Genomic DNA, 15022 nt, shown 5'->3' with positions numbered 1-15022 from the left:
CAACATTTATAGAGAAAATAATGAAATGTACAGATTTATTTGAAGGTCTTTGTATAGTTATTTTAAAGGGATTTTATTTAATGCTGGTTATCTGCTGTATTCCTGATTTGACCTCCGTCTGTCCCGCTCTTTACATACTTCCAATATATCCATCTCTTCCCCTCATGCTCTCAACCATAGAAATAGAATGACTAGCAATTGTATTTTTATGCTTTCAACCCTTCAATCATTGTCCGTTTGTCTTCCTCTCTATTTATTCATAAAGTGGTGCAGTAGTGTGATGTCACCCAGCTATATAGTACAGTTCACTGTTGTTATTTACATGTATGCAATATCGAACAGTTAAACAATAAAATAAGAGGAATCTTGATTTATTTTGTTGCCATTTTTAGACCCAATATATTGTATTTCGCAATATGTCTTCTACTTCATACTGTACTTCAACACTATCTAAGGATGAGGATGTGATACTACATTTCAGATTTAGAAGAGGAGGAGAATGTGGGGTTTGCAGAAAAAGAGAGAGTTGTGAGGAGACAGGAAAAGAGATGAGTTATCTTTTATCCCCCTGCTTCAATTATTCAACGGGGATATAAATATGAAGGAGTCGGGTGCTCTCAGAATAGATGTCAGAGAGGAGGGTGAGGGAGATGGGTACCAAAGCCTGTATTATAAGAACATCTCTGGTTTTACTAAAGCTGAAAATAGAGGTCAACGTTGTAACAACGACTTATTCCTGCTTTATTGACATAGGATCTGAAGGCTTTACAAAGGCTTAATACTGGCTTAAATTGCATATATTGGGAATCTTCCATGTTGCTTATTGCCTATAAATACTTACCGATTAGGATAACTCCATAACGCTTATCATAAAATAAAAAATCTCTTAGATTTGACATGATCACGATTTGCTGGCGTGGGCCAATACCTCAACATGCATCTTGGAAAAGGAGATGTATGCGTGAGAAAATGAATTTTACGCACGGTAGGCCTACCTACGTACGTCTCTCCATCATGACGTCGTGAATTAGCTGGATTGTATTGAGAGAGAAAAAAAGGAGAGAGTGTGAGGATTCGGTGTTTCGTCGTACATGGGGAAGCGATTGTATATAGTGCGGGTATATAGTGCGAAATTGAAGTAGATGGCAATAGACTGATTAATACGGTTGTTTTTGACATTCAATGTATAGCCTATGCATGGGGACCGGATTGCACATTTATAGCCATAAAAACATAGCCATACAATACGTTGCAAAGAAGCACATTTTACCAAATAACTCGACATTTGGGTGTTCCCAAACGAGTCGCAACCGACGGACATACGGGCATCTTTATTGGGCGCGTTGAAAGTATTTGTAAGTACACATGATTACATGCTACAATCTCTTACTCAGTATGCAACCTAAACAATCGTGCATAATTCTAATGAATCAAGCTTGCATATATTTGACTGTATTATATTTGTATTCAGATGACAGGTCTACTCTAGCCTTTGTAATTTGTATTCTCGTAAATGACAGGTTTCGCCAAGCAGGAACGACTTTACATTGTTTTTTAAATTATATCGTAGCATAATATAACACACAGTCCTACCTATTCATGACGTGAGTTTATCTTTAGATATATTTTGCACATTTTCAGTTAATGTTTTTAGGCGATGGGAATGAATGGCATGCTAAAATTGACATGAAATCTGAACTTCTCAAATCTGAATTCTGCAAACGGATATAGGGCTGGCCATCTTCGATAGGCCGTCAAGGATTCCCGGCCGTGTCAACACGGACCAGCAACTACCAGTAGCCTACTGTTGGTAGCACCCTAAGAGCGACCCTCATTTAAAGCGTTTGTAGGCGATATCAGTCCAGTGAACGTGTCTCGATGTTTAAATCCACCTGCGCACCATTGTAAACATATGGCTATTTTTTCATCGCTTTAGCATTTTTCTAATAGCATATCAAATGTGGCTTGCTTAATAATAAATAAACTACATCTCTTGGATGAAATGTTGTGTTTCGCCGTTCTGGTCTCTGGCTTAGATACGTATCTGTGATGCCGTGGGTGCTGTCCATGGTCCTGAAATATCTGTTTTTCTATGCTCGTTCCAGTTGGAATCTTTTGTTCAGATACATCCGCTGTCCATGGTGCTGCAATTCATTTTGCTGCACCTAAAGCTACGGCACAGCTTGTTGATTTAATATAGGCCACTGACATTACCATAATATTTATGAAGCTGGCTAGCTTGATATATTTTAAGCTGTCTGATCCATACGACGCTCACACAGTTTGCTTTTATGTATCTCAGTATGTGAGGAGTGTCTCCCACTGTGTTGTCCCTCTCTCGCTCTCTCTCTCTCTCTCTCTCTCTCTCTCTCTGTGTCTCTGTCTCACACATACTTTTCGTTGCATTTCCCACCTTTTCTCTCTTTCTCTTTCTCTCCGTGTCTGTCTCCTCCTGCATGCTCTTGTTAGTGCTCTATAAATTCACCATAATGCTAATGAAGTATCCAACAGATTCTGTCTGTCTTCCTCCACTACCATTCCCTTCCTTCCCACCATCTGTCTCACTGTGGAGCTTTGTTCCTCTCTCTATCTCTCCCTCTTTCTCTCCTCTCTCTCTCTCTCTCTCTCTCCATCTCTGTGTATGACAACATGATGAAGTTGCATTCATTATTCAGCACTTCAAACGAGTGGCTATATTTAGGTGTATTTATACTTTAGTACACACTCGTATGGCTGCTGTGTCGGCTGTGTTAGCACTGAAAGCACACTGTTGGAATGAGTGAGCGGTCTTGACCTACCCCACTCCATTATGCAAAGGGTTATGGCAGAGTGAGTTCTGCTCTCATACTGTCTCACTATAGCGCATGGAGCCAGTACATATTAGTAACAACTAACACACTGGTCTTTAGTGGCAGGTGTACTACTCACTGAACTGCTGTAGGTGAGGTTTTTGTTACTAGATGAATAGTGTACATATGAAGGTTGGTGTATGTTGTTGTTTGGTCACTGGTTTAGATGATCATCTGGGTTGTCCTTGTCAATGGTTATGAATTACACTACCGGTCAAAAGTTTTAGAACACCTACTCATTCAAGGGTTTTCTTTAATTTTACTATTTTCTACATTGTAGAATAATAGTGAAGACATCAAAACTATGAAAAGAACACATATGGAATCATGTAGTAACCAAAGAAGTTTTCAACAAATCAAAATATATTTTATATTTGAGATTCTTCAAAGTAGCCACCATTTGCCTTGATGACAGATTTACACACTCTTGGCATTCTCTCAACCAGCTTCATGCGGTAGTCACCTGGAATGCATTTCAATTAACAGGTGTGCCTTCTTAAATGTTAATTTGTGGAATTTCTTTCCTTCTTAGGGAATCAGTTGTGTTGTGACAAGGTAGGGGGGGTATACAGAAGATAGCCCTATTTGGTAAAAGACCAAGTCCATATTATGGCAAGAACAGCTCAAATAAGCAAAGAGAAACGACAGTCCATCATAACTGGACACATCTCAACATCAACTGTTCAGAGGAGACTGTGTGAATCAGGCCTTCGTGGTTGAATTGCTGCAAAGAAACCACTACTAAAGGACACCAATAAGAAGAAGAGACTTGCTTGGGCCAAGAAATACGAGCAATGGACATTAGACTGGTGGAAATTTGTCCTTTGGTCTGGAGTCCAAATTGGAGATTTTTGGTTCCAATCACCATATCTTTGTGAGACACGGTGTGGGTGAACGGATGATCTCCGCATGTGTATTTCCCCCCGTAGAGCATGGGGGAGGAGGTGTTATGGTGTCGGGGTGCTTTGCTGGTGACACTGTCTGTGATTTGTTTAGAATTCAAAGCACACTTAACCAGCATGGCTACCACAGCATTCTGCAGCAATACGCCATCCCATCTGGTTTGGGCTTAGTCGGACTATCATTTATTTTTCAACAGGACAATGACCCAACACACCTCCAGCCTGTGTAAGGCCTATTTTACCAAGAAGGAGAGGGATGGAGTGCTGCATCAGATGACCTGGCCACTACAATCCCCTGACGTCAACCAAATTGAGATGGTTTGGGATGAGTCGGACCGTAGAATGAAGGAAAAGCAGCCAACAAGCATACAGTGGGGAGAACAAGTATTTGATACACTGCCGATTTTGCAGGTTTTCCTACTTACAAAGCATGTAGAGGTCTGTAATTTTTTATCATAGGTACACTTCAACTGTGAGAGACGAAATCTAAAACAAAAATCCAGAAAATCACATTGTATGATTTTTAAGTAATTCATTTGCATTTTATTGCATGACATAAGTATTTGATCACCTACCAACCAGTAAGAATTCCGGCTCTCATAGACCTGTTAGTTTTTCTTTAAGAAGCCCTCCTGTTCTCCACTCATTACCTGTATTAACTGCACCTGTTTGAACTTGCTACCTGTATAAAAGACACCTGTCCACACACTCAATCAAACAGACTCCAACCTCTCCACAATGACCAAGACCAGAGAGCTGTGTAAGGACATCAGGGATAAAATTGTAGACCTGCACAAGGCTGGGATGGGCTACAGGACAATAGGCAAGCAGCTTGGTGAGAAGGCAACAACTGTTGGCGCAATTATTAGAAAATGGAAGAAGTTCAAGATGACGGTCAATCACCCTCGGTCTGGGGCTCCATGCAAGATCTCACCTCGTGGGGCATCAATGATCATGAGGAAGGTGAGGGATCAGCCCAGAACTACACGGCAGGACTTGGTCAATGACCTGAAGAGAGCTGGGACCACAGTCTCAAAGAAAACCATTAGTAACACACTACGCCGTCATGGATTAAAATCCTGCAGCGCACGCAAGGTCCCCCTGCTCAAGCCAGCGCAGGTCCAGGCCCGTCTGAAGTTTGCCAATGACCATCTGGATGATCCAGAGGATGAATGGGAGAAGGTCATGTGGTCTGATGAGACAAAAATAGAGCTTTTTGGTCTAAACTCCACTCGCCGTGTTTGGAGGAAGAAGAAGGATGAGTACAACCCCAAGAACACCATCCCAACCGTGAAGCATGGAGGTGGAAACATCATTCTTTGGGGATGCTTTTCTGCAAAGGGGACAGGACGACTGCACCGTATTGAGGGGAGGATGGATGGGGCCATGTCTCGCGAGATCTTGGCCAACAACCTCCTTCCCTCAGTAAGAGCTTTGAAGATGGGTCGTGGCTGGGTCTTCCAGCATGACAACGACCCGAAACACACAGCCAGGGCAACTAAGGAGTGGCTCCGTAAGAAGCATCTCAAGGTCCTGGAGTGGCCTAGCCAGTCTCCAGACCTGAACCCAATAGAAAATCTTTGGAGGGAGCTGAAAGTCTGTATTGCCCAGCGACAGCCCCGAAACCTGACGGATCTGGAGAAGGTCTGTATGGATGAGTGGGCCAAAATCCCTGCTGCAGTGTGTGCAAACCTGGTCAAGAACTACAGGAAACGTATGATCTCTGTAATTGCAAACAAAGGTTTCTGTACCAAATATTAAGTACTGCTTTTCTGATGTTTCAAGTACTTATGTCATGCAATAAAATGCCAATTAATTACTTAAAAATCATACAATGTGATTTTCTGGATTTTTGTTTTAGATTCCGTCTCTCACTGTTGAAGTGTACCTATGATAAAAATTACAGACCTCTACATGCTTTGTAAGTAGGAAAACCTGCAAAATCGGCAGTGTATCAAATACTTGTTCTCCCCACTGTATGTGGGAATTCTTTCAAGACTGTTGGAAAAGAATTCCAGGTGAAGCTGGTTGAGAGTGTGCAAAGCTGTCATTAATCAAATGTATTTATAAAGCCCTTTTTACATGTGAAGGCAAAGGGTGGCTATTTGAAGAATCTCAAATGTAAAATATATTTTGATTTGTTCCACACTTTTTGGGTTACTACATGATTCCATATGTGTTATTTCATAGTTTTGATGTCTTCACTACTATTCTACAATGCAGAAAATAGTAAAAATAAAGAAAACCCCCTGAATGAGTAGGTGTTCTAAAATGTTTTACCTGTAGTGTATGTGTCAGGACCCGGTGCGAGAAACAGTCACTAATAAATGGCAGAACCCAGAAGATGAGGCAGACACAGCAGTACTAGAGATGGTGGTTTAATAAAAAAGGAAATCTTCCAAAAATACAAAGAAAATCCACAAAGTGGTAAGAACAGCAAGGGAAAAAACAAACCTCAAAAGACTAATCCAAAAAACACAAGAACAAAACCAGAGAACCTCTGGAAAATCAAACAAGAGAAAATAAATGATCACAACAAGGCTTGGGCTGGGGCTGGGTGCTAACATACAAACACTGAGCAAGGAACTAAGGAACACACAGGGTTTAAATACTAACAAGGGAATGACTTACAGGTGCAAACAATAATTAGAGCAAGAAAAACAAAAAGGTACAAAAAAGGTGCAAGGGGGACATCTAGTGAACAAAACCTGAACAGTCCTGGCCAAAACCTGACAGAATCCCCCCCTAGGAACGGCTCCTGACGTTCCTACCAGCCTTCTCAGGGTGGAGGACCCTGAACAGACGAATGAGGTCAGGGTCCAGTATGTCCTTGGCAGGAACCCAGGAGCGCTCCTCGGGACCGTAGCCTTCCCAGTCCACCAGATACTGCCAGGACCGCTGCACCCGGCGGGAATCCAGTATCCGATGGACGGTATAAGCCGACTGGCCTCCGATGATACGGGGCGGAGGGGGAGGTCTGCCTGCCGGGATAAGGGGAGAAAAAACAACAGGTTTTAATAAAGAAATGTGAAACGTGGGATTAATTTTAAGGGATCTGGGTAAGTGCAGGCGAAAAGTAACGGGGTTCACTCTTCTGGCAACCTTAAAGGGACCGATGAATTTCTGGGACAGTTTGCGAGACTCCATCCGTAGCGGTAAATTCTTGGTTGAGAGCCATACTCTCTGACCGAGGCGCAGGGTAGGCCCGGGACGGCGACGTCTGTTGGCTTGTTGTTGGTACCTCTGTGAGGAACGCAGAAGATTAAGACGGGCCTTCTTCCACGTAAGCCGACAGCGTCTGATGAACCTCGAGGCTGAAGGCACACTGACTTCTGCCTCCTGGTCCGGGAACAATGGAGGAGCATAGCCAAACTGACACTCGTGCGGGGACATACCAGTGGAGGAGGAGCACAAGGTGTTGTGCGCGTACTCGGCCCAAACCATGAAGGACGACCATGTGGACGGGTTGTTGGAGACCATACATCTGAGGGTGGTTTCCAGCTCTTGATTCATCCTCTCGGTTTGGCCATTGGACTCCGGATGGTACCCTGAAGATAGACTGGCAGTGGCCCCTATGAGTTGGCAGAAGGCCTTCCAAAACCTTGAGGCGAACTGGGGACCTCTGTCGGAAACCATATCTTGCGGAATGCCGAAGACTCGGAACACATGGTTAATCACCAACTCAGCCGTTTCCTTGGCAGAAGGTAACTTAGTCAAGGGAACGAACCTGGCCGCCTTAGAAAACCTGTCGATGATGACTAGGATAGTAGTATTACCATGGGACGGAGGAAGGCCAGTAATAAAGTCCAATGAGATATGGGACCAGGGTCGGTGGGGAATAGATAGAGGGTGAAGGAGTCCTTGAGGGCGGAGGTGAGAAGATTTGCCCTGGCAGCACACGGAACAGGCCTTGACGAAAGTGGCAACGTCTTCTTTTATGGTGGGCCACCAGAACTTACGCTGGATGAACTCCAAGGTGCGACCTACGCCCGGGTGACAGGTGAGGCGAGAGGAGTGCCCCCACAGAAGGACTTGGGACCTTGCTGCCTTGGGAACAAACAACCGATTGGCAGGACCTCCTCCAGGGCCCGGTTCGATGGCTTGGGCTTGTTTCACGGTATCCTCCACTTGCCACGAGATCGGAGCCACGATCTTAGCGGCCGGAAGGACAGTCATGTCAGTATCTTCTCGAATGGCAGGAGAGTAGATTCGTGACAAGGCGTCCGGTTTGAGATTCTTCGACCCGGGTCTATAGGTGAGGATAAACTGAAATCGGCTGAAGAAAAGAGACCATCGAGCTTGTCTGGAGTTCAACCGCTTCGCCTGCTGGATATACTCCAGGTTTTTGTGGTCCGTAAGCACTTGAAACGGTTGAGAAGCCCCCTCGAGCCAGTGTCTCCATTCCTTCAATGCCATCTTAACCGCTAGGAGTTCACGATCCCCCACATCGTAATTCCTCTCGGCCGGGGTAAGCCGGTGAGAGAAGAAGGCGCAAGGATGAAGCTTCTTGTCTTCACCCCTCTGAGACAGGACAGCTCCAACCCCAACCTCTGATGCGTCTACCTCCACCACAAAAGGTTCATCCGCCGTTGGTAGTGTCAGAATGGGAGCAGAGAGGATGCGCTGCTTGAGTCCTTGGAAGGCCGTCTCAGCTTCTCTTCCCCACAGAAACCTTGTGTTGCCACCCTTGGTTACAGCTGAGAGAGGGGCTGCCACCGAGCTGAAGTTCTTGATGAACTTGCGGTAAAAGTTGGTGAAGCCCAGGAAACGCTGAACTTCCTTAACGGACTTGGGGGTGGGCCAATCCGCTACCGCCCCTACCTTCTTGGGGTCCATCTGGACTCGACCGGGTTCCACTACAAATCCCAGGAATTGTACTCGAGAGGAATGGAATTCACATTTTTCCGGCTTAACGTACAAATGGCTGTCAAGGAGGCGTTTGAGTACTTGTCTGACATGCTTAGTGTGTTCTTGAAGGGAGCTCGAAAAGATGAGGATGTCATCCAAGTAAACAAACACGAAGATGTTAAGCATATCCCTAAGCACATCGTTTATGAGCGCTTGGAACACAGCCGGGGCGTTGGTCAGGCCGAAGGGCATCACCAAGTATTCGTAGTGACCAGTAGGCGTGTTGAAAGCGGTCTTCCACTCGTCACCGGGTTTGATCCGCACAAGATGGTATGCGTTCCGCAGGTCAAGCTTAGTGAAGACAACTGCTTCCTGGAGCAGCTCAAAGGCTGTGGCCATAAGGGGTAGCGGGTAGCGGTTACGGACGGTTATGGCATTAAGTCCCCGGTAGTCGATGCAAGGACGTAATCCCCCATCTTTTTTTTGGCCACAAAGAAAAACCCTGCTCCCGCCGGCGAGGTGGATGGACGCATGAGGCCTGCTGCCAGAGCGTCCTTGATGTAGGTATCCATAGCAGCTCGTTCGGGAGGAGATAGGGAAAAGATCCGACCCCTGGGGGGGCAGGTGCCCGGAAACAGGTCGATGGGGCAATCGTAAGGTCTATGGGGTGGTAGTTTGGTGGCCCTCTGTTTGCTAAATACCGGTTTGAGGTCATGGTAACACTCGGGAACTCGGGACAGGTCGATGGATTCTAGAGACTCGGGAGGGGAACTCGGGGAACTTGGGAAGATACAAGTGGCTTGGCACGTAGGACCCCACTGCTTGATAGTGCCCACAGACCAGTCGATGTGAGGGTTATGGCTGTGAAGCCAGGGGTATCCAAGGACGAGAGGGAACTCGGAACACGAGGTCAGATGAAAGTTCATCACTTCCTGGTGTTGGGAAACTGAAAGTCGCAAGGGGGTAGTGACACGAGTGACAAGTCCAGATCCCAAAGGGCTTCCATCCAACGTAGTAACCCTTATGGGGTCACTTAGAGGTTCAGAGGGAACGCCATTCTCCTTCGCCCAGACACCATCCATGAAGTTACCTGCGGCTCCAGAGTCTACCAAGGCTTGAAGGGGAAGCTCGTGGTTGTCCCAGGAAAGGGTAACTGGAATGAGCAGGCGGGAGTTGGATGGATGGGAGGAGGTTATGTTTCCCGTTACAGTCCTCCCAGGCCTGCACGGGAGAGTGCGTTTTCCCTGGAGCCCGGGACACGTGGAGAGGAAATGGCCCGGTTTTCCGCAATATAGACAGCATCGCTCCCTCATCCGGCGGTCTCTCTCAGCCTGGGAGATGCGTCCAACCTGCATGGGTTCCGGTGGAGTCAGCGAGGATAAAGGTGGAGACTCGGAGCTGGGACCGATAGGAGCTAGGGTGAGAGATCTACGGTTGAGCTCTCTCTCTCTTAGACGCTGGTCTATGCGTGAAGCCAACTTGATCAGGGACTCGAGGTTGTCTGGTGATTCCCGAGTGGCCAGTTCATCTTGGATGGTGTCGGAAAGACCCTTCAAAAAGCACACTGTGAGCGCCTCGTCGTTCCAGCCACTCGCTGCTGCCACCGTGTGGAACTGGATGGCATAGTCCATCACGCTGCGCCGACCTTGGCGGAGAGTCAGGAGCTGTTTGGCTGAGTCAGGACCGCTGGTAGGACCTTGAAACACTCGCTTGAATTCTTCAGCAAAGGTAGAGTAGCTGGCACAGCAGGGACTTTGGGCATCCCACACAGCAGTAGCCCAGGCTAGGGCTTTTTCCGACAGCAGGGTGATGATATATGCTATCTTGGACCGGTCGGTGGGAAACGACGAGGGTTGCAGCTCGAAGGAGAGAGAACATTGGGTGAAAAACCCCTTACAAACACTCGGATCACCTGAGAACCGTTGGGGAGGCGGCAGACGAGGTTCAGCCAGGGGGTTAACTGCCACGGGCACTTGAATCTGATGAACTGGAGCAGAAGCGGTTGCAGGAGAAAGTTGATCAGAAATCTGCTTTATGGAAGTCATCATCTCCGACAGAAGTTGAGATTGTCCAGCCAGTAAGGCCTCTTGCTGAACCAGAGCAGCTTCGTGACGTTGGACAGTCCCCTCGTGGTGGGACAGCATGGGACGAGGTTCAGCCAGGGGGTTAACTGCCACGGGCACTTGAATCTGATGAACTGGAGCAGAAGCGGTTGCAGGAGAAAGTTGATCAGAAATCTGCTTTATGGAAGTCATCATCTCCGACAGAAGTTGAGATTGTCCAGCCAGTAAGGCCTCTTGCTGAACCAGAGCAGCTTCGTGACGTTGGACAGTCCCCTCGTGGTGGGACAGCATGGGAAAAAAGTCCTGGGTACTGGCTGCCTCTGGGTTCATATTAATGGCTCAGTGTTTCTGTCAGGACCCGGTGCGAGAAACAGTCACTAATAAATGGCAGAACCCAGAAGATGAGGCAGACACAGCAGTACTAGAGATGGTGGTTTAATAAAAAAGGAAATCTTCCAAAAATACAAAGAAAATCCACAAAGTGGTAAGAACAGCAAGGGAAAAAACAAACCTCAAAAGACTAATCCAAAAAACACAAGAACAAAACCAGAGAACCTCTGGAAAATCAAACAAGAGAAAATAAATGATCACAACAAGGCTTGGGCTGGGGCTGGGTGCTAACATACAAACACTGAGCAAGGAACTAAGGAACACACAGGGTTTAAATACTAACAAGGGAATGACTTACAGGTGCAAACAATAATTAGAGCAAGAAAAACAAAAAGGTACAAAAAAGGTGCAAGGGGGACATCTAGTGAACAAAACCTGAACAGTCCTGGCCAAAACCTGACAGTATGTGTTTGATAAGACTGTCCAATTATGAATGTTGGTTCCTCCAATGAACTTGAGGTTTTTGTTACAATATAACGACTGTACTACTGTGTAAAGGCTGTTTATAACTACCTTCCCTCTCTGTCGCTTACTTTCATTATCTTCTTATTTAATCCTTTAGTCTCTCCCTCTCTTTCTTCCTCTCTCTCTCTCTCTCCCTCTCCCTCCCTCTCTCTCTCCATCTCTCTCTCTCTATCTTTTCCCCTCTCTCCCTCCCTCCCTCTCTTTCTTTCTTTCTTTCTTTCTTTCTTTCTCTCTCTCTTTCTCTCTCTCTCTCTCTCTCTCTCCCCAGATCCAGATCCAGAAATGGCACAGCTATTGTTTCTTATAATTCTGTATGCTCTGCCATCTCTTGTTGTGGCCATGCATAATTCAACAACTGGAGGTAATCATTGTGTTTATGTGTGTACATGTGCATGCAACTTGTGTTTGTGTAAGTGTGTTAGCAGTTAGAAAAACCGTGGAGATTGCAAAATGACCTAAATGGAGCATCATCACAATGTTGTTGAATTTATGGAGGAAGGCGTTAGATGGAGTGATGATTATAATTGGAGTGTAACATATCTCATGACTGTAATGTAGACTACTGTAAGTGATTATTCTTCCAATCATCATGTCTTTCTCTCGTCTCCTGTTTAGGCTGTGCCATCATCCGTCCTCCCAGAGACGGAGGCATCCGCTACAGAGGCCTGACACAAGAACAGGTACAGTACTCTCAATACCATCACAGTACACTCTTAGAAGAAAAGGTGCTATCTAGAACCTTAAAGGGTTCTTCGGCTGTCTCTATAGGAGAACCCTTTGAAGAACCCTTTTTGGTTCCAGGTAAAACTCTTTTCACAGGGATTTATTACTCCTACCACAGTACTATCACTACTATCACAGTACTATCACTACTATCACAGTACTATCAGTACTACCTTTAATCATATCCAACCCTAGATAAAGTAGAAATAGCTCATATGTCAATTTTTGTCAATTCTGACGTAATCGGCCCTTTGGTTCTCTCTAGCATGGCCATATCTAGTGTCTACTATGTTGTTGTTGTCCTAATCATAGCAATGCATTGAAGCCTACAGGAAAAATGACTCATTAGTCAGGTGATGTACATATTTAAAGACATAGCTAAACATCAATCTACGTCATCTATTTCTGTGTGCAGATCCGCAATGTGCAGATCCTACCAGTGGACTACGAGATAGAGTACATCTGCAGGGGGAACAGGGTCATAGTGGGCCCTAAGGTCAGGAAGTGCCTTCCCAACGGCACATGGACCGACATCACACTGCACAGCAGATGTTGTAAGTACTCTCTACACTATTTACAGCCTACCTGTTTGACTTCATTGTCACTCTAAGGGTAAATTCCCTCTTCAATGCCTGTCAGAGTGAATTCCTGGATTGACTAGACTATATCACTGCTACTACTTAAACATATCTTTGATGTGTCATTGATTATTGTGCGCCACTCTGCTCTGTAACTTAGTGCTCATTTCATCAACAATAACTATGACAAAATATTTGTCAACAACCTATTTTTCCTGACGAAAACGAATGACGATAACGAGAAGCCATAAAAAAAACAGAAAATGGTAACAAATTAGTTTTCATTTCAGTTGATGAAAATGTAACGATATGAGAATTCCACATGAGACAAATGGACATTCAAATTGACATGAAGCTCCCTTTCATCTGTTCTTTCCAATCATAAATTCATAAATATGCATGCCTTTGCAGAATATGTAATGCAATCCTGTCTTTGGCAGAATGAACGTCTTTCAGTTGCATGGTCTGATTGAGCTGATCTGCCCAGCTCTCCCACACATGTCACTTCAGTCAGTCATTTTTTTTTTTTAACTGATGCATAGCCAGCAGGCCAGGACACTTCAATTGTAACTAACCTTAACTAGAAACAATCATGTTTAATCTCTCTTATTTCAATGTAGACTATTTTTGCTTTGATCACATCAGATTGGAAGCTCTATTTTCCCATGTGCACTGTTCTTCATCTGTGTTGATGCTCTCATGGTCAGCAAATGTGAGCGCAGTGTATTTCAGATGGGAAATATTAATGCTATTTGCTGAGTATTAGGAGTATTAGCCGACCGCCTGGCTCTCTTTCTGTCGAACCATCTGGTTTCCCGAACGCCTCAGAACGGGACTTGACAGGAAGCCTATGGCAGGAGCGGACGAAACAACCACTGGTTTTAATTGGCTGATCTCTCAGCCCATCACCATCTAGCGCAACCCTTAGAACCTCTCTCTAAGTGTGCTGCATCCGGGGGCAACAAAGAGAACTCGGTTAGCTCGTGCAATATGGATATTCCAGAGTCTGCTATATCTGAAGTGTATAAACAGCATTCAGTAAAATCGTGTTACCGGACGGCTAGCAGAGTTACGCTGGCTAGCTATTAGCATGAACGGCGATATGTGATGCACCATAACAAAACTTTTCTGCCTCGATTTGGAGCCACTCCTCATAGTCGTGTGATTCACTCAGAATTTGAATTGATTATCATGTCATTCAGTAAATCCCAAACGGTCCCCACTGTTACCAGGCTCTATGCGTCAGCAATTGGAGCCTGTAGACAAGGTTAGGAGTACAGTAATAATTCTGGCATTGTTGTAAAGCTCAGATTCTCCCCCTTTTAAAAGAATCGCTGTTATTTACCCCCATCCAATGGGAATGATTGGGAGAAAAGAGCTGTATAGATAAATTGTTTAACCTGTAGCCAAGGTGTAATATTCATATGTGTAAACATACTGAATTATAATTGGATGCATTTTACTGTCGTATCATACTGTGCTTTGATCGGTTAAGACCACCCAGATGGTTTGGTCATGTCAGTTGATCAATGTTGGAGATACGTGAACATGCCAGTTATAGCTAGCTAATAAAGAGCCACGTTAAGAAATATCCTGTAGTACTGCATTTTATTATTTTGTACAAAGCGTGCAAAACAAGACACTTCGTAGCTTATATGGTAAATCATGGCTTACATTTGGTTACAATCGGCCGCAATAGCAGTGTGCCAGCTATATTAGGGGATAGTAGGCCTAGTTGGACAAGTCTAGCTGAATGTGCACATGATGGAAGTAAGAGGTAAATACATGATATATACAAAAGTATGTGGACACCCCTTCAAATGAGGGGATTCGGCTATTTCAGCCACACCCGTTGCTGACAGGTGAATAAAATCGAGCACACAGCCATGTAATCTCCATAGAACATTGGCAGTAGAATGGCCTTACTGAAGAGCTCAGCAACATTCCAACATGGCACCGTCATAGGATGCCAACTTTTCAACAATTCAGTTCGTCATATTTCTGCCCTGCTAGAGATGCCCCGGTCAACTGTAAATGCCGAGCAGCCGCACACAAGCCTAAGATCACCATGCGCAATGCCAAGCCTCGGCTGGAGTGGTGTAAAACTTGCTGCCATTGGACTTTGGAGCGGTGGAAATGCGTTCTCTGGAGTGATGAACCACACTTTACCATCTGGCAGTCCGACGGACTAATTTGGGTTTGGC

The 15022-nt window shown here is 45.2% G+C and overlaps 1 protein-coding gene across 1 annotated transcript in view; it reads left to right on the top strand.

The window, feature by feature from the left end:
- The first annotated feature begins 1045 nt into the window (after positions 1-1045).
- The window catches only part of LOC139564451 (gamma-aminobutyric acid type B receptor subunit 1-like), a 56580-nt gene continuing 42603 nt past the window's right edge, over positions 1046-15022 (top strand). The window contains exons 1-4 of the mRNA XM_071383982.1: positions 1046-1355; positions 11786-11878; positions 12133-12197; positions 12656-12794. Of these exons, the coding sequence (XP_071240083.1) occupies positions 11800-11878; positions 12133-12197; positions 12656-12794 (283 nt within the window). The 5' untranslated portion in view covers positions 1046-1355; positions 11786-11799. The remainder of the gene's footprint in view (positions 1356-11785; positions 11879-12132; positions 12198-12655; positions 12795-15022) is intronic.

The sequence above is a fragment of the Salvelinus alpinus genome, chromosome 35, assembly GCF_045679555.1.
Source record: "Salvelinus alpinus chromosome 35, SLU_Salpinus.1, whole genome shotgun sequence".
In the NCBI taxonomy this organism is placed as follows: domain Eukaryota; kingdom Metazoa; phylum Chordata; class Actinopteri; order Salmoniformes; family Salmonidae; genus Salvelinus; species Salvelinus alpinus.
The sequence above is the reverse complement of the archived record's forward strand: the minus strand, read 5'-3'. Positions and strand labels throughout refer to the sequence as shown.